This window comes from Theropithecus gelada, chromosome 19, assembly GCF_003255815.1.
Source record: "Theropithecus gelada isolate Dixy chromosome 19, Tgel_1.0, whole genome shotgun sequence".
In the NCBI taxonomy this organism is placed as follows: domain Eukaryota; kingdom Metazoa; phylum Chordata; class Mammalia; order Primates; family Cercopithecidae; genus Theropithecus; species Theropithecus gelada.
The window spans coordinates 24,915,173-24,932,866 of NC_037687.1; the positions used below are offsets into that span (position 1 = coordinate 24,915,173).

General features: G+C 55.5%; 1 protein-coding gene and 1 non-coding gene across 2 annotated transcripts; both read left to right on the forward strand.

The window, feature by feature from the left end:
* Positions 1-872: 872 nt before the first annotated feature.
* On the forward strand, positions 873-13,242 carry NOP53 (NOP53 ribosome biogenesis factor). The gene is made up of 13 exons (XM_025366798.1): positions 873-1,801; positions 2,924-2,988; positions 6,168-6,276; positions 6,911-7,128; positions 7,527-7,597; positions 9,340-9,435; positions 10,719-10,823; positions 10,907-11,089; positions 11,538-11,713; positions 11,945-12,011; positions 12,720-12,796; positions 12,879-12,935; positions 13,186-13,242. The coding sequence occupies exons 1-13, from the start codon at positions 1,578-1,580 to the stop codon at positions 13,190-13,192; spliced, it is 1,455 nt and encodes a 484-aa protein (XP_025222583.1). The 5' UTR covers positions 873-1,577; the 3' UTR covers positions 13,193-13,242.
* Positions 12,041-12,150, forward strand: LOC112613663. Its single transcript, XR_003116990.1, has one exon. It is a non-coding gene; the product is annotated as a small nucleolar RNA SNORD23 (small nucleolar RNA).
* Positions 13,243-17,694: the final 4,452 nt, after the last annotated feature.

Below are 17,694 nucleotides of genomic sequence, written 5' to 3' on the forward strand. Positions count from 1 at the left end.
TGTGCCTTTTTCCTTTATGAGTCCAAAGTGACTTTTATGAGGTCTGGTTCCCTTTGATTTTTTTTGTTTTTGAGACAGGGTCTTGCTGTCACCCAGACTGAAGTACAATGGTGCAATCACGGCTCACTGCACCCTCCAACTCCTGGGCTCAAGCGATCCTCCCACCTTAGCCTCCTGTGTACCTGGGACTACAGGCGCACACCACCACGCCTGGCTAATTTTTAAATTTTTGGCAGACACAGTATCTCACTATGTTGCCCAGGCTGGTCTTGAATTCCTGGGCTCAAGCCATCCTCCTGCATCGGCCTCCCAAAGTGCTGGGATTACAGGCGTGAATCACCACGCCCCCTGCCATGGATCCCTTTGAATGGCTGCCAGGGCCCAAGAGCCTCCGAGCTTCCTTCCTTATTTGTAAATAGCAAAGATGAGTTGATTCTAAGATGAAGCCTCAGAGGGCAAGGCACTAACAACAGCTAACACTCAGATGACAGACACAGCCTTAAGTGCTTTACATATGTTTAATCTTCGGCATGATTTATGAGGCAGATGTACCGTTATCATCCTTATTTTGCATATGAGGAAACTGAGGCACAGCGAAGTAGCCTGCTCAAGATGAATGATTCTTGAGTCTGCACTTCTAGGGTCCTAAAAGTGTATGTTTCTAACATTCCTCTAATGTTCTGTGCTTCCAACTTTGATATTCCGAAAGTTACTTGATTTCCAAGATCCTAGGATTGGAACATTTGAGATGACAAAACTGAGAGTGGAACATGTGCTGTGCAGAATATGCCACTGACTGTTCGAAGAAAACGAGATTAAAAAATTATAAGGCCGAGCATGGTGGCTCACATCTGTAATCTGAGCACTTTCGGAGGCTGAGGAGGGAGAATTACTTGAGCCCTGGGGTTCAAGACCAGCCTGGACAACATAGTGAGATCTTTGTCTCTTGAAAAAAAAACCACATCAGTTTGGACCAGGAGTGGTGGTGTGAGGCTGTAATCCCAGCACTTTGGAAGGTCTAGGAAAGAGGATCACTTGAAACCAGATGTTCGAGACCAGCCTGGGCAACATGGGGAGGCTCCATTTCTACAAAAAATAAAAATAAAAAATTAGCCAGGTGTGGTTGCACGCTTCTGTGGTCGCAGCTACTTGGGAGACTGAGGTAGGAGGATCTCTGAGTTTAGGAGTTGGAGGCTTCAGTGAGCTATTACCCTTCCACTGCACTCCAGCCTGGGGGCAACAAAGTGAGACCTTGTCTATTAAAGAAAAAAATCAGTTTGAGCGAAGACCCCAGGCGGCCAGGTGTTCGGTTAAGGGCGAGAGCCAAGAAACTGCAACCTTCCCATCTCTCTTCTACCACCCGCCGCCGTTAGGAGTCTTCAGATCCCGCTGTAAAGAATGGAGGAAGGGGTAGCCATTTATCCTTTACCAAGATGACAGCCTCCTGGCAACTCTAGTCACTTTACAAATATGGCTGCCACAGGAAGTACGTCACGGAAAAGGGTGGGAAATCTGCGCGCGCACGCTGCAACGGGGCTTTTTTGGGACGCCAGCGGCTGAATTCTTTCTTTGACAAGATGGCGGCAGGAGGCCGTGGAGATGGTGGGAAGCACAGCTCGAAAAGTGATGCCGATTCTGGTTTCCTGGGGCTGCGGCCTACTTCGGTGGACCCAGCGCTGAGGCGGCGGCGGCGAGGCCCAAGAAATAAGAAGCGGGGCTGGCGGCGGCTAGCTCAGGAGCCGCTGGGGTTGGAGGTTGACCAGTTCCTGGAAGACGTGCGGCTACAGGAGCGCACGAGCGGGTACGGGGGGGCGGGACTTCCGGGAACTGGGACGGTTCCAGCGCCCAGGTGCTAGGCCAGTCGTGTTTGCGTGGGTGGGTCGGTGGCGGGGGTTGGGGGGCAGCTGTCCCGGGGACTGCCGAGGAAATGGAGAGCATGGTCAGGGGACTCAACATGGGAAGCTGGAGAGCTTGATAGAGTTACCAGGTTTAGCAGATAAATATACAGGACGCTTAAATTTGGATTTTGGGTAAACAATGAATAATTTTTAGCATAAATACATTCCATGCCTCCACCTTAGCTTGCTCCTTGCTATATATGTGTGTGTGTGTGTGTGTATATATATATATATATATATGTTTCTGAGACGGAGTCTCGCTCTATCACCCAGGCTGGAGTGCAGTGGCGCTATTTCAGCTCACCGCAACCTCCGCCTCCCAGGCTCAAGCGATTCTCCTGCCTCGGCCTCCTGAGTAGCTGGGATTACAGGCGGGCGCCACCACGCCTGGCTGTTTTCTTTCTTCTTCTTCTTTTTTTTTTTTTTTTTTTTTGAGACAGAGTCTCTCGCTTCTCGCTGTAGTCCAGCCTGGAGTGCAATGGCATGATCTCGGCTCATTGCAACCTCTGCCTCCAGGGTTCAAGTGATTCTCCTGCTTCAGCCTCCCAAGTAGCTGGGATTACAGGCATACACCACCACGTCTGGCTAATTTTTGTATTTTAAGTAGAGACAGGGTTTTGCCATGTTGGCCAGGCTGGTCTTGAACTCCTGACAGTAGGTAATCCACCTGTCCCGGCCTCCTAAAGTGCTAAGATTACAGGTGTGAGCCATCGCACCTGGCCTAATTTTTGTATTTTTAGTAGAGACAGGGTTTCACCATGTTGGCCAGGCTGGTCTTGAACTCCTGACCTCAGGTGATCCACCCTCCTGGGCCTCCCAAAGTGCTGGGATTACAGGCATGAGCCTCCGCACCCGGCAGTCCTTCCCAAATATTAAGTTCTGTAAACTGCAGGGCGAGGCCTTAGCCCGGAAGAGGCCAAGTCCCGTGGTGGGACTTGACTAAGAAGAGGAAGGCTGGGGCTACCAGGTTAAATCTCTTTCTTCTCCAACATCTCTGGCTGATGTTCTGCATTTCTGTCCCCCAGTGGCTTGTTGTCAGAGGCTCCAAATGAAAAACTTTTCTTTGTGGACACTGGCTCCAAGGAAAAAGGTGAGGAGAGGCTTATGTGGTGGGGAATGGCCATTATTCGTTGTTAGCCAGCTTACTGCAGCCTCTGAGATCTATGTTAATTTTGTGGCTTGGGAGGCAAATATCTGCGGAAACGGGTCAACCTTAGTATAAACAAGGGGACCTCAAATGGGCAGAAAGCAAGCTGGAGACTAACTTAGAGAAGGTGGGTTTTTCTTTTGAGGTGTCAGTGATCTCCATGCACAGATACGCTGCTGGGAGTCTGCCTTGATCAATAGGTTAGAAACACATTAAACGATCTCTTTTTAGCTTGCAGAAAAGTAAGTCAAGGACCTGCTTACACAAATCAGTCCTGCTGGTCGCGGTGGCTCAGGCCTGTATTCCCAGCACTTTGGGAGGCTCAGGCAGCTGGATCACTTGAGGTCAGGAGTTCGAGACCAGCCTGGCCAATATGGTGAAACCGCGTCTCTGCTAAAAATACAAAAATGAGCCGGGTATGGTGGCGGGCGCCTGTAATCCCAGCTACTTGGGAGGCTGAGGCAGGAGAATCACTTGAATGTGGGAGGTGGAGGTTGCAGTGAGCCGAGATCGTGCCACTGAACTCCAGCCTGGGCGACAGAACAAGACTCTCTCAAAAAATAAACAAAATAAAGCTCATCTTGTTAACTAAAGCAAGACTGATTTATTATTACTATTATTTTTTTGAGACAGTTTTGCTCTATCGCCCAGTCTGGAGTGCAGTGGTGTGATCTCAGTTCAAGTGATTTTCCTGCCTCAGCCTCCCAAGTAGCTGGGACTACAAGCTGCACCATCAAGCCCGGCTCTTTTTTGAGATGGAGTTTTGAGCCCAGGCTAGAGTGCAATGGCGTGATCTCAGCTCACTGCAACCTCTGCCTCCGAGGTTCAAGCGATTCTCCTGCCTCAGCCTCCCGAGTAGCTGGGATTACAGGCACGCCACCGCCCATGGCTAATTTTGTATTTTTAGTAGAGACGGGGTTTCTGCATGTTGGTCAGGCTGGTCTCGAACTCCTGACCTCAGGTGATCCACCCGCCTCAGCCTCCCAAAGTGCTGGGATTCCAGGCGTGAGCCACCACGCCCGCTCAAGCCTGGCTAATTTCTGTATTTTTAGTAGAGATAGGGCTTCACCATGTCAGCTAGGCTGGTCTCAAACTCCTGACCTCAGGTGATCCACCCGCCTTGGCCTCCCAAAGTGCTGGGATTATAGGCGTGAACCACCACACCCGGCCAAGATGAGCTTTAATAGGAACGAGAGGACCTGATTTAGTGAACAGGTAACACACTAGTCTTAACTTGCTTCCTTTATGTTGCCAGAATGCAGGGTGGGGATCTGCTGAAACAAGATGAGGAATGAGGGAAGGATTGTTCTGATGAGTAACAGTGTTTACTTCAATATGTAGAAAAACAGACTAAGAACAGATGATCTGCTCTAATGAAGGGCCTGGAAGCAAGTGAAGGTGTCTGCTTTGATGGAAAGGCTGATGGCTTTAATGAGCAAGAGAGTGAGCTTGTGTGAGATCAGTCAAAGGGTCTGTTTTAATGAAAACGAGAGGACCTGGTTCAGTGACCAGATAGAGTGGAAGGAGCTGCCTTGAGGTACGAGAGACTTCCAATAGGCAGGTAAAAAGTGGTTATTAAAGTCTGGGCGCAGTGGCCTACGCCTGTAATCCCAGCACTTTGGGAGGCTGAGGTGGGGCGGATCACTTGAGGTCAGGAGTTGGAGACCAGCCTGGGCAGCATGGCGAAACCCCGTCTCCACTGAAAATACAAAAATCAGCCGGACGTCATTGTACACGCATGTAATCCCAGCTACTGAGAAGTGCTTGGAGCCGGGAGGTGGAGGTTGCGGTGAGCCAAGATTATACCACTGCACTCCAGCCTGGGCGACAGAGCAAGACTCTGTCTCAGGCCGGGCGCAGTGGCTCATGCCTGTAATCCCAGCACTTTGGGAGGCTGACGCGGGCAGATCACCTGAGGTCAGGAGTTCGACACCAGCCTGACCAACGTGGAGAAACCCCATCTTTACTAAAAATACAAGATTAACTGAGCGTGGTGGCGCGTGCCTGTAATCCCAGCTACTTGGGAGGCTGAGGCAGGAGAATTGCTTGAACCTGGGAGGCAGAGGTTGCAGTGAGCCGAGATCGCACCACTGCACTCCAGCCTGGGCAACAACACTGTCTCAAAAAAAAAAAAAAGAAAGTGGGGTGTTATTAGAGAAGTCAGCCTTGAGTGAAGTGAGTCGATCTGGTGTGTGAGCATAAAGGGCAAGTCAGTGACCTGCCTGTAATGAACAGATGGGGAAGTAGTTATCGGTGTGCTCTGGCGAGTGGGAAGCCGCTTTGCGGGGCAGAAGGGAGTCAGTTTTTGGGTCCACTTCAGTAAGAAAACGTGGACAAAGATACTAGTGGTTGTGAGCAGTTGCAGGTGAGCCCCTGTGCTTCGTGGGTCTTCAATGATTTCGTCTTCACAGCAGCCCTGCGAGGGAGGCATCGACATCCTCATTTTGGGGGCATGGAGGAGCTACGCCTCTTATGTGAGGTCCCACAGTCCATGCCAGGGCGTAATTCCATTCTAGGGCATTTTGCTTTTAACTGTTAGGCTTTTGAAGTAAAAACCGTAGGTACCTTTGTGGAGGAAAAAGGCAGTAAAAACCAGTGACCTAGAAGTTATGCTGAGAAGTGGCCGTCCTGGGTCCCAAGTCCAGTTCTGTGGCCCTCCCTGCGCTTCAGTGTCAACTGATCACTTGCTTTCTTCCTTTTTTTTTCCCCCCCTGAGATGAGATCTCACTATGTTGCTCAGGCTGGCCTCCAACTCCTGGGCTCAAGCGATCCTCCCACCTCAGCCTCCCAGAGTGCTGGGATTACAGGCGTGAGCCACCATGCCTGGTCCCCTTCCCTCTCTGTCTGGGAGACTCTCCTATGTGGCTGTGGGTGTGACTCTTCGTGTCCCCAGCATGGGGCCTGCCTCCTGCTGGCCTAGCACTTGGTGTGGAAGGTCAGGGCTTGGGCACCTTGGGCCCCACCCTGAGGGGCCTCTGCCTCCAGGTGGGAGCCTGGGGACCTCCAGGTCTCTTGGGGTGACTTGGATTCAGGTCTGGTGGCTGCCATGGAGCTGAAGGGGGTGGGTGGTCTTTGCCGTGGGTAGGCCCGAGGCCTTGACTCGTTCTCTTTCCGACTCTCAGGGCTGACTAAGAAGAGAACCAAAGTCCAGAAGAAGTCACTGCTTCTCAAGAAACCCCTTCGGGTTGACCTCATCCTCGAGAACACATCCAAAGTCCCTGCCCCCAAAGAGTGAGTGTCCCAGCATCCCTGGGCCCTTCTTTCCCGCCAGACTCTGCTCCTGAAGGGCTTCCGGGGTTGGGGGATGGTAGGTGAGGGTCATTTGGCGGGTAGGGCAGGCACAGGGTCAGGTTTGGGCTTTGGAGTGCAGATTGGAGGGAGGGAGTCTGGGTGCCCTGGTGCTGGGCCGAGGCAGTGAGGAGGGGCGTGGACCCAGCTTGGGGCTTTGGGGTTGGAGAGGAGGGGCTGAGTGGGAGGCGTGTTCAGGAGGCACATCAGGTGGGTCTTGGGGCATGAGCGGGTGAGAGGGTGGACAGCTGGCCTTCCCCTGAGATGGGGATGTGGAGGAGGAGCGGGATTTCGGGTGATGCTGAGGTTCGTTTTGACATGGTGGTGTGAGGTGCCTGGGGGATGTCCAGGACAGGGCTGTCGCTTCGTTGAGTCTGGGGCTCAGAGGGGAGGGGAGGCCTAGGCAGGAGACAGATGTGGGGAGAGGGGTTCTCTGAAGAGGAGGCGGAGCGCCGCCTTTTGGAGAGGGGGTGCTGGAGCTGCCTTAATGGTGGAGGAAGCCTGACAGGGAGGAGGCCTGGCTGCTGTTCAGGCCGCCACCTCACCTGCTGCACTTGTGCCACCTCTCCCCGACCAGCGTCCTTGCCCACCAGGTTCCCAACGCCAAGAAGCTCAGGCGGAAGGAGCAGCTATGGGAGAAGCTGGCCAAGCAGGGCGAGCTGGCCAAGCAGGGCGAGCTGCCCCGGGAGGTGCGCAGGGCCCAGGCCCGGCTCCTCAACCCTCCCGCAGCCAGGACCAAGCCCGGGCCCCAGGACACTGTGGAGCGGCCTTTCTACGATCTCTGGGCCTCAGACAGTGAGTGACCCTGCTGTCACCTGCAGATGGGGACAGGACTGCCATGTGCAGTTGTGTGTGTTGTGCACTGCACGAGAGTACAGTGTGAAAGGGAGTGCCCTGTGCTTTGGTGACCTCCCAGCAGAGTCACGCCTCCTGAAGGGGCGGCTGTTTCCCACTTGTGCTTTTCCTTTCCTGAGTTGTGAGGCTCCTGCCTTCAGCTTTGGTCTCCTCCAGTTTCTGAACCCGTCCAGACACAGTTTTGTCCGGGTGATCAAGGCCCCTTGGGGTCTAGAATCAGTCCTTCCCTTGCCTGAGCTTCAGGGTCACCTTTTTGAAATGGGGAGGGATTGGGGGGAGCCCTTTGTGCCTCTTACATGCTGGGACTGTCCCAGCAGCTCCCCTCGCTGTATCCACAGACCCCCTGGACAGGCCGTTGATTGGCCAGGATGAGTTTTTCCTGGAGCAGACCAAGAAGAAAGGAGTGAAGGTGAGACATGTGGGAAGGGCGTCCTGGGTGATGGGAGGGTGAGGAGGGCCAGGAGCTGCTCTGTGTTCCTGCAGTAGAGTCGCAGTCTCGGAACCCTTCTATCCCAGTGGCCGAGAACTCTGCTGGAGCCAGGTGGCTGGGATTCCTGTCCCGGTTCCAGTGCTGACTGATCCTGGGAAGGTGGGCTAACCTTTCTCTGACTTGTGTCTTCCTCTGAAATGCAGATGAGGGCCCGGCATACTGGCTCACACCTGTAATCCCAGCACTTTGGGAGGCCAAGGCAGGTGGATCACCTGAGGTCAGGAGTTCGAGACCAGCCTGACCAACATGGTGAAACCCTATCTTTACTAAAAATTATTATTATTATTTTTGTGATGGAGTCTCGCTCTGTCGCCCAGGCTGCAGGCTGGAGTGCAGTGGCGCAATCTCAGCTCACTGCAAGCTCCGCCTCCTGGGTTCATGCCATTCTCCCGCCTCAGCCTCCCGAGTAGCTGGGACTATAGGCGCCCGCCACCTCTCCTGGCTAATTTTTTGTATTTTTAGTAGAGACGAGGTTTCACCATGTTAGCCAGGATGGTCTCGATCTCCTGACCTCGTGATCCGCCCGCCTTGGCCTCCCAAAGTGCTGGGATTACAGGCGGGAGCCACTGTGCCCAGCCACTAAAAATATTTTTAATATTAGCTGGGCATGGTGGCACATACCTATAGTCCCAGCTACTAGGAAGGCTGAGACAGGAGAATCGCTTGAACCAGGGAGGTGGAGGTTGCAGTGAGCTGAGATCATGCCACTGCACTCCAGCCTGGGCAACAAGAGCGAAACTCCGTCTCAAAAAAATAATAATAAAATATAGATGAAATTGTACTTAGATCATGGGCTGGTGGGGAGAATTTAAAGAGGTAACGCATGAGAAGGTGGAGCCAGTGCTGGCAAGTGGCAGAAGTGTCATGGGTTTGAGTTTGGATTTGCAGCCTCCTCCTTCTTGAGTTGCTGGACCCTGAGTGTTAGAGCCCAGGTACTTACAATCTCCGGGGCTCAGCCAGAGAAGCCCTTGCCAGAAAGAACATACAATAGCACCGTAGTGAGAGACCTGGAAGGGCGAGGGGCAGGCCATGCAGAGGCCCCAGGGAAGAGCCGCCAGGCTGATGACAGAGGCTTTGAGGGGGGACCGAGTGTGTTCAGCAGGCGGGGGTGGTCCCGGAGGGAGTACAGGCCAGGCTTGGGGGATTATTCTGAGCGGGGCAGATGAGTGGGGCACCACCAGAGGGTTTTGTGGAGGGGAGGGGTGGGACCCAGGTGGCCACTCTGGGGAGGTCACGCTGTGGTGGGACAGGTGTAAAGTGAGACGCCGGGAGTCAAGGGCATGAGAGTGGAGCCCTGAGCCAGCTGGGCTGGGGCTGCGGGTGACCCGGGACACAGTCCTGGGGCAGATGCTCCAGGCCTTGCCAGCGGTTGGGTGTGGGAAGAGCCTGAGGGGTATTCAGGTGACTCCAGGCTTCTGCTGGCAACTGACAGGGCCTTTGTGGGGTGGAGAGCAGATGGGGAGGGATGAAGAAAGCGTGGAAGTGGGCCATGCGCCCAGGTCGCCCAGGCTTTCTTCTAAGGCGGGGCCCTCCTGACCGAATCACCCCCCAAAGGCCCTTGTCTGGTGACATTACCACATTGCAGTTAAGTTTCAACACACAAGCCTGGGGGACCTTCCGACCTCACACGGCCTTACCCTGCCTCGGCCTTTTCTCCACAGCGGCCACCACGCCTGCACACCAAGCCGTCCCAGGCCCCCGCTGTGGAGGTGGCGCCTGCCGGAGCTTCCTACAACCCGTCGTTTGAAGACCACCAGGTACACCACCCCGACCAGGCCTCCCTCCTCAGCGGGCTCTGCCTCTCGGTCAGGGCTTCACTGGCTGCCTCCCTGTGCTGGGTGGTGCTGGGAACTCCAGAGTGACCCAGACAGCCCTGGACCTATCCTCACGGGGCTCATGGCCCAGTGCAAGAGACCTGTTCCCAGATAATGATGAGCAGAGTGGTTGGGGCTGGGAGCCCAGACGGGGCACCTGGCCCAGCCTGGGGGGTCAGGAAGGGCTCCCTGGAGGAGGGGACGCCTGAGTCAAGGCAGAGGCAGAGGCTGAGGGAGGGGTTTGCAATGGGAGGAGGGGAGTGAGTTTTCCAGGTGGCGGGAACAAAAGGTACAGAGGTGAGGTGAGACCATGGCGCCTTCCAGGAAGCCTGTGGGACAGAGATGCAAAAGGCTGTGGTGACTCGGTGGCACACTGGCAGCCAAGTGACAGTTATTCACGGGCGAGGCTAGCTCAGCGATGGGGAAGTCTGGCTGGAGCCACTGTGCGTTTAGCCAGCATCTGTTGGGCACAGATACTGTGGACAAAGGGTACGAAAACCCCTCGCTTGGCCGGATGCAGTGCCTCACACCTGTAATCCCAGCACTCTGGGAGGCTGAGGCCAGCAGATCATTTGAGGTCAGGAGTTCGAGACTAGCCTGACCAACATGGTGAAACCCCGTCTCTACTAAATACAGAAAATGAGCAGGGCGTGGCAGCGTATGCCTGTGGTCCCACCTACTTGGGAGGCTGAGGTGGGAGGATTGCTTGAGCCCAGGAGGTCCAGGCTGCAGTAAGCTATGATGGCACCACGGCACTCCAGCCACCACAACCCTCCCTCGAGGAACACCCGTTCTCCTGGGATCACGTGACTGGGGAGACGCTGAGATGTTAGCGGTAGAGGCAGGATGCTTGCCCTAATCGTTTTCAGCTTCATAAGAAGGAGATAGCCAGGGACAGAGGCAGCTTCCTCGTCTGGTAGAGAAAAGCGTCTGCGGAAAAAAGCAACAGTGTGCTCACGTTTGAAAGGACGAGGGTGCCGCTCACTGCCATCTGTTCCTGGACCAGATGTGGGAGGGGGCGTGGAGATCAGACATTCGCTTTTAGATTGTACCTGCTCTGGCTCTGTGCAGGGTGGGGTGTGCTGGTAGACGGGGCGTGGGGAGGAAAGCCTGGGCTGGGGTGAGATCCGTGGGCACTGGGTGAGGGACAGATGGGAGGTAAGAGGGTCTAGTCTCAGTGTCCCACGAGAGGTTCAGGGACCGGTCCTCACTCCCACCCCTCGCAGACCCTGCTCTCAGCCGCCCACGAGGTGGAGTTGCAGCGGCAGAAGGAGGCGCAGAAGCTGGAGCGGCAGCTGGCCCTGCCCGCCACGGAGCAGGCCGCCACCCAGGTGAGCCCCGCACCTGCCCCTCCCTCTCCTCCCGGGGCCTGCTACCTACCCCTGACACTGCTCTCTGCTTCCCACCTCCCCAGGAGTCCACATTCCAGGAGCTGTGCGAGGGGCTGCTGGAGGAGTCGGATGGCGAGGGGGAGCCAGGCCAGGGCGAGGGGCCGGAGGCTGGGGATGCCGAGGTCTGTCCCACGCCCGCCCACGTGGCCGCCACAGAGAAGAAGACGGAGCAGCAGCGGCGGCGGGAGAAGGCTGCGCGCAGGCTGGTGAGCGCCTGGGCCGGCGGGGCCTGCTTCGGATGCCTCGCCCCCTTCCTTCCTTCCTCCCACCCGTGGGCTGTCCTGGGTGATGTGGGCAGCCTGCCCACCCCAAGCCCCGTGTGTGGCGTGTGGTTTGGGCTGTTTGGGACCCTCACAGCTGAGACTCATTTTCCAGCCTCTTCCAGGCGGGGCTCTGGGCTGGGGTGGGACGCGGGTCCCTGGCGCTTCTGTTTGACGGGTGAGGTGCGGGCAGGTTTCTGCACCGCAGACCGGGGGAGGTTGAAGCTAGCAGCTGCGGGGAAGGCACTGGAGGCGCTGCTGACCTGACGGGGACAGGGTCAGGAAGGGCCTCCGGGGCAGGCAGATTTGCGCGGGGAGGGTTCCCTGTGTAGAGGGAAGGCCTCCCTGGGTGGGCAGCACTCGCCTGGACCCTGACCCTGCCCCGTCTCCACAGCGGATACAGCAGGCCGCGTTGCGGGCCGCCCGGCTCCGGCACCAGGAGCTGTTCCGGCTGCGCGGGATCAAGGCCCAGGTGGCCCTGAGGCTGGCGGAGCTGGCGCGGCGGCGGAGGCAGCGGCAGGCGCGGCGGGAGGCTGAGGCTGACAAGCCCCGAAGGCTGGGGCGGCTCAAGTGAGAACCGGGCCGGGGGTTCTGGGAGAAGCTGGAGGTGGGGCCAGGTCCCAGGGCCTGACGCCTTCCTGCGTTTGTTCAGGAACTGCCCGCCCCTCCACCGGCAGACCACCTCTTCCCCCACAAAACCCCACATTCTCAGAGACCCCTCCTTCTCCAGGAGGGGGCTTTGGACTGGGTGTCCTGGGCCCTGCAGGCGTGAGATTTCTGAACACCCGCCCTGTTCCGCAGGTACCAGGCACCCGACATTGACGTGCAGCTGAGCTCCGAGCTGACAGACTCGCTCAGGACCCTGAAGGTGCTCATCGCTGGCGCCGCAGAGCCCTGTGCCCAATGATGACACCATCCTTGCTCCCCGTGCCCCCCAGGGGCTATGGGCGACACCATGGCTGCCCTTGGGCTGGGCCAGTGGGGCCAATGCCCAGGGGCTGAGGGCACAGGGTGCTGGGGGGGATCCCAGGGTGAGGGGCCAGGCTAGGGTTTGAGTGTGGGACCCTAAGAAAGCCTTTCCTTCCAGCTGGTCCCTGTTGCAGTCGCGGTCGCCTTCAGGACTAGAGGGACCTTCCTGAAGTTCAGAACCAACCCTGTCCCTCCCCTGCTCAGAACCTGCTGTGGCTCCCCAGTGCCCCTGAGGAAGCCCAGCTCCTCTGTCAGCCACACACCTGGCCTGGCCTGCCCCGGCCATGGGGCTCCAGCCAGCTGTGCTCATGAGTGGACTGTGCCTTCTCCCTCTGACCCGGCCTTTGCCTTTGCTGTCCCCTTTTCTGTGTTGTCACCAGCCCACTTCCCATGACTCCTCCAAGCCCAGCTCAGAGATGGCCGTGGGTTGGTGGCTGTCATCCCAGTGCTGAGCCCCAGCAGCTGAGGGCCAGGCTGAGTCCCTGGTGCCCACAAGGCTCCCCTGGGGAGACTGCACGGGGCTGAGCTCTGCCAGGACCCCAAGGAGAGGTCCCAGGCCCTCGGGCTTCTGCCAGGCCCTGCTGAGGCCTCCCTCTCTGTCCCGCAGCCCGAGGGCAACATCCTTCGCGACCGGTTCAAGAGCTTCCAGAGGAGGAACATGATCGAGCCTCGAGAGAGAGCCAAGTAAGGGCGGCCGGGGCTGCTGTGGGGTGAGGGCATCTGGGATTGGCCCCAGGCACTGACTGCTCCATTGTCCCTGCTCCAGGTTCAAACGCAAGTACAAGGTGAAGCTGGTGGAGAAGCGGGCGTTCCGTGAGATCCAGTGAGTCCACCCAGTTTCAGCACAAGGAAGGGAGCCCTTCTCCCGCCCCATGGTGCCCACTGAGTCCCAGGGACCCTCCCAGAGTGTGGCCAGTGGCTGAATCACAACCCCTTGGCCATGCCCAGAAGAGGCCCTGAAACCAGAGTGGGGTTGGGAGGGTCCCCAAAGGGAAACTGAAAGGGAGTGTCAGGTGGGCAGGGGTTGTGGGGCACCCTCTTACCCACCCTCAGCCCCTTTTCTCTGTCCCTAGGTTGTAGCTGCCATTGGATGCTGGAGCCCCGCCCTTCAATAAAAAGTCCCTTTTAGCCAATCAGTGAACTTCGCGTGTGGCTGTGTGTCTCCTGCGGGCAGCTGCTCCCAGGTGCAGACTGCGTGTCCCCCCGTGTGGCGACAAACATGTAGGTGGCAGAACTCACTGCCAGAGCCTGGTGAAGCAGAGGTGAGGAGAAGGTTCCCCAGTGGATTCCGACTTGGAGAATAGCCCAGTTCCTTCTGCTGTGGGTGACGTAGCAGCTCTCGCCACACCGATGGTAGGAGTGGTGGCAGCTGACCTCTGCCAGGCACCTGCTATCGGGTTTATGCAGGTGGATTCACTCACTGAACTCACAGCAGCCCAACCAAGGAGGGCTGTACTTACTCCCGTTTTAAAGGTAAGGAAACAGGGCCGGGCACAGTGGCTCACTCCTGTAATCCCATCACTTTGGGAGGCTGAGGCGGGCAGATCACTTGAGCCCAGGAGTTTGAGACCAGCCTGGGCAACATAGCCAGACCCTATCTCTACCAAAAATTAGCCAGGTGTGGTGGGACGCACCTATGGTCCCAGCTACTGGGGAGGCTGAGGCAGGAGAATCACTTGAACCTGGGAGGCGGAGGTTGCAGTGAGCTGAGATCGCGCCACTGCACTCCAACCTGGGCAACAAGAGTGAAACTCCATCTCAGGAAAAAAAAACAACGCCGTCTGCCAAGGAGGCCGGCCTCTGACCCAGTGACCCTGTGCTCAGGGGTGACCGAAGGAAACTGCTGGAAATGGGGAGGAAGCTCTTAATGCCTGGAGACGGCCATCGGGGCGTCGGGCACATTCCTGGATACCCGGGGTTGTGGGTGGTCACAGCCACTCAAGGACAAACCCCGTGGCCTGGACACTCAGTGTCCTCAGGAAGTCCCTGGTATTTAATTGCCTGGGGAAGTGCGTCTGTTCCCATATGCGAAATGGAGGATCCACAGCAAAGATGTTTGTGTGTGTCTGCACAGAAATGGCATTTCACATCCGACTTTTATGTCAAAAGCCTAAAAGTACAGAACTCAGCTGGGCACAGTGGCTTACCCCTGTAATCTGTCATTTTGGGAGGCCCAGGCAGGAGGATTGTTTGACACCAGGAACTGGAGACCACCCTGGGCAACATAGTGAGACTCTATCTCTAGAAAAACATTTTTTAGGCTAGTGCAGTGACACTTGTAATCCTAGCACTTTGGGAGGGTTGAGATGGGTGGATTGCTTGAGCCCAGGAATTCAAGACCAGCCTGGGCAACATGGCAAAATCCCATTGGTTTTTACAAAAGATGGAAAAAATTAGCAGACATGGTGGTGCCCCAGCTACTCAGGAGGCCGAGGTGGGATGATCACCTGAGCTTCGGAGGTTGAGGTTGCAGTGAGTCAAAATCCACTGCATTTCAGCCTGGGTGACAGAGAGACCCTGTCTCAAAAAAAAAAAGAAAAAAAACTTTTAAATTATTTAGTCATGGTGTTGTACTCCTGTAGTCCTTGCTCCTCAGAAGGCTGAGGCTGGAGGGAGGTGGAGGCTGTAGTGTAGTGTGATGACGCCACTGTGCTCCAGCCTGGGTGACAGCGAGACTAAAACATAAAATACGGAACTCTGGTTAACAGTTTGCAAGCTGAATTTCACTAATGTCTGCAGTTCCTTTGAAAAATGTAAAACAGGCTGGGTGCGGTGGCTCACGCCTGTAATCCCAGCACTTTGGGAGGTGGGCGGATCACCTGAGGGTCACAGGTTTGAGACCAGCCTGGCCAACATGGTGAAACCCCATCTCTACTAAAAATAGCAAAAATCAGTCAGGCGTAGTGGCGGGCGTCTGTAATCCCAGCTACTTAGGAGGCTGAGGCAGGAGAATTGCTTGAACCGGAAGGCAGAGGTCGCAGTGAGCCAAGATCATGCCATTGCACTCCAGCCTGGGCGACAAGAGTGAAACTCTCAAAAAAAAAAAAAAAAAAGAAAAAAGAAACCGTTAAACAAGGTGGATTAATGAACAGATGACCCACAAAACAAAAGCACTGAAATGTTAAGGGTAGAATCTAGGTGGTGAGGTATACGGGTGTGCACAGAAAAATTCTCTTTGAAAGTGTCCTAATAGGGAAATGGCACATTGGGGTTTTGGGGCCATGCAATGTCTGTCATGGCCCTGAACCTGCTTTTGAGGCGGGTGGATCACCTGAGGTCAGGAGTTTGAGATGAGCCTGGACAACATGGTGAAACCCCGTCTCTGCTAAAAACACAAATTACCCGGACGTGGCAGGTGCCTGTAATCCCAGTTACTCAGGAGGCTGAGGCAGGAGAATGGCTTAAACCCAGGAGGCGGAGGTTGCAGTGAGCCGAGATCATGCCATTGCACTCCAGCCTGGGCAACAGGGTGAGAGCCCAAGAAGTCTTACTCTGTTGCCCAGGCTGGAGTGCAGTGGCACAATCTTGGCTCACTGCAAGCTCTGCGTCCCGGGTTCACGCCATTCTCCTGCCTCAGCCTCCCGAGTAACTGAGACTACAGGTGCCCGCCACCACGCCCGGCTAACTTTTGTATTTTTAGTAGAGATGGGGTTTCACTGAGTTAGCCAGGATAGTCTTGATCTCTTGACCTTGTGATCCACCCGCCTCGGCCTCCCAAAGTGCTGGGATTACAGGCGTGAGCCACCGCGCCCATGAAGAGCATGATAGAGTCCGTGTCCTGATTTCAGAATCACGCTGTTACATACTGGCTGTGTGATGTGCAGGTTACTCAACCTCTCTGTGCCTCAGTGTTGTGTCTGTAAAACAGACATAACGATAGTGCTTATCTTGCTGTGGGTTATTATAAGTAAGTGAGTCTGCACCTGAAAGTGAGGCCCTGGCACAGGGTAAGCTCTAGGTGAGCGTTTGCTTTTATAACAATGTTAGGGTGGGGGAAGATGATTTTAAAAAGATGCGGAAACTTGCAATTTGTGCCAGAGGCTCCTCACAAATGCTCTGACCCTTTGACGCAGTCATTGCATGCTTGGGAACGTGGCCTACAGAAACAGCCAGAAGTTGGGGAAGAGCATTCTGCACAGGCTGGTCCTTGAGAGCGTTCTGGAGAATGGGAGGAAACATGGTCATGGACACGGGGCGGGCGTTGGCCACGCAGGCGCCACCCCTGTGGCCATTAACCGAGGGGTCGGAAGTGCCTGCAGCCACTGGAAGGCGTTCGTGTTTGGATGCTTTGTGGGAAAAAGCGAACAGGATCTGCCGCCGTCCACGCTGGCGTTCATCAAACAAACCCCCATGCCAAAAGTCTGTTAAGTGGGAGGATTTCAGAGGACGACTCCTTATTCTTTTTTCCAGCATTTCCTTTTTTTTAAATTTTTTTTTTTTTTTTTGAGAAAGGGTCTTATTATGTTGCCCAGGCTGGAGCACATGGCTCTGTCTCAGCTCACTATAGCCTTAACCTCCTGGGCTCAAGTGATCCCCTGAACTCAGCCTCCTGAATAGCTGAGATTTACAGGCCCATGCCACCGTGCCTGGCTAATGTTTTTTCTTTTTGTATTTTTAGTAGAGACAGGGTTTTGCCATGTTGCCCAGGCTGGTCTCAAACTCCTGACTTCAAGTGATCCACCCACCTCGGCCTCCCAAAGTGCTGGAATTACAGGTGTGAGCCACTGAGCCAGGCCCCAAATTATCTGTAATGGAGCAAACTTAAAAAAGGAATCCAAAGGTTTTTTCCTTTGTTTTTCTTTTTGAGATATTCTTGCTCTGTCGCCTAGGCTGGAGTGCAGTGGCACGATCTTGGCTCACCGCAACCTCCACCTCCCGGGTTCAAGCAATTCTCCTGCGTCAGCCTCCCAAGTAGCTGGGATTATAGGCACGTGTCGCCACGCCCGGCTAATTTTTGTATTTTTGCTAGAGACTGGGTTTTGCTTTGTTGGCCAGGCTGGTCTCAAAGCCCTGACCTCAGGTGATCTACCCGCCTCGGCCTCCCAGTGCTGGGATTACAGGGGCGAGCCACTGTGCCCTGCCTGGGGGATTTTTATTTTCTTCCTTAGATCCGCTTTTCTGTGTCCTCTCCATGTGCTCCCACGCTCTTCATGGTGGTGGGAACCATGGGCTGGGTGGGCCGGGCTGACCTCCCTCCATCCTCTCATCAGAGGCTAAAAGCAACGCCTGTATTTCCCAGACACCCCAGCAGCTGGGATTCTGGATGAGAATTAGGTTCCAACAATTAGAGACACCCTGGTGAGGCGTGGACGGCAGGAGCGATCCTGGAATCGCAGCCGGGCTTGGTGTCCTTGAACCCAGTGGTTCCAGCCGTGGCCCCGTAGGCAGCAGCGCCCCTGGTGGGTCAGTTCAGTGCTGTCCTGGGTGTCGTTTCTGAGGGCTTGGCCTAGAGCTGCTGCTTCAGCTTCCCATGATTTTGTAAGCACCCAGTTCCCTGTAAGAGACCTGGAGTGGTTTCTGTTCAGGCGCTAGAGACAATCATGCATTGCATTTTGTGTGTGTGTTTTGTTTTGTTTTAGTAG

Bases quoted from the DNA above. Each gene is read 5' to 3' on its own strand.
- NOP53 (XM_025366798.1), top strand. From the start codon at position 1,578: ATGGCGGCAGGAGGCCGTGGAGATGGTGGGAAGCACAGCTCGAAAAGT. The intron at 2,989-6,167 runs GTGAGGAGAGGC...TCCGACTCTCAG, and splicing joins CACTGGCTCCAAGGAAAAAG to GGCTGACTAAGAAGAGAACC. The intron at 11,714-11,944 runs GTGAGAACCGGG...CCTGTTCCGCAG, and splicing joins CGAAGGCTGGGGCGGCTCAA to GTACCAGGCACCCGACATTG.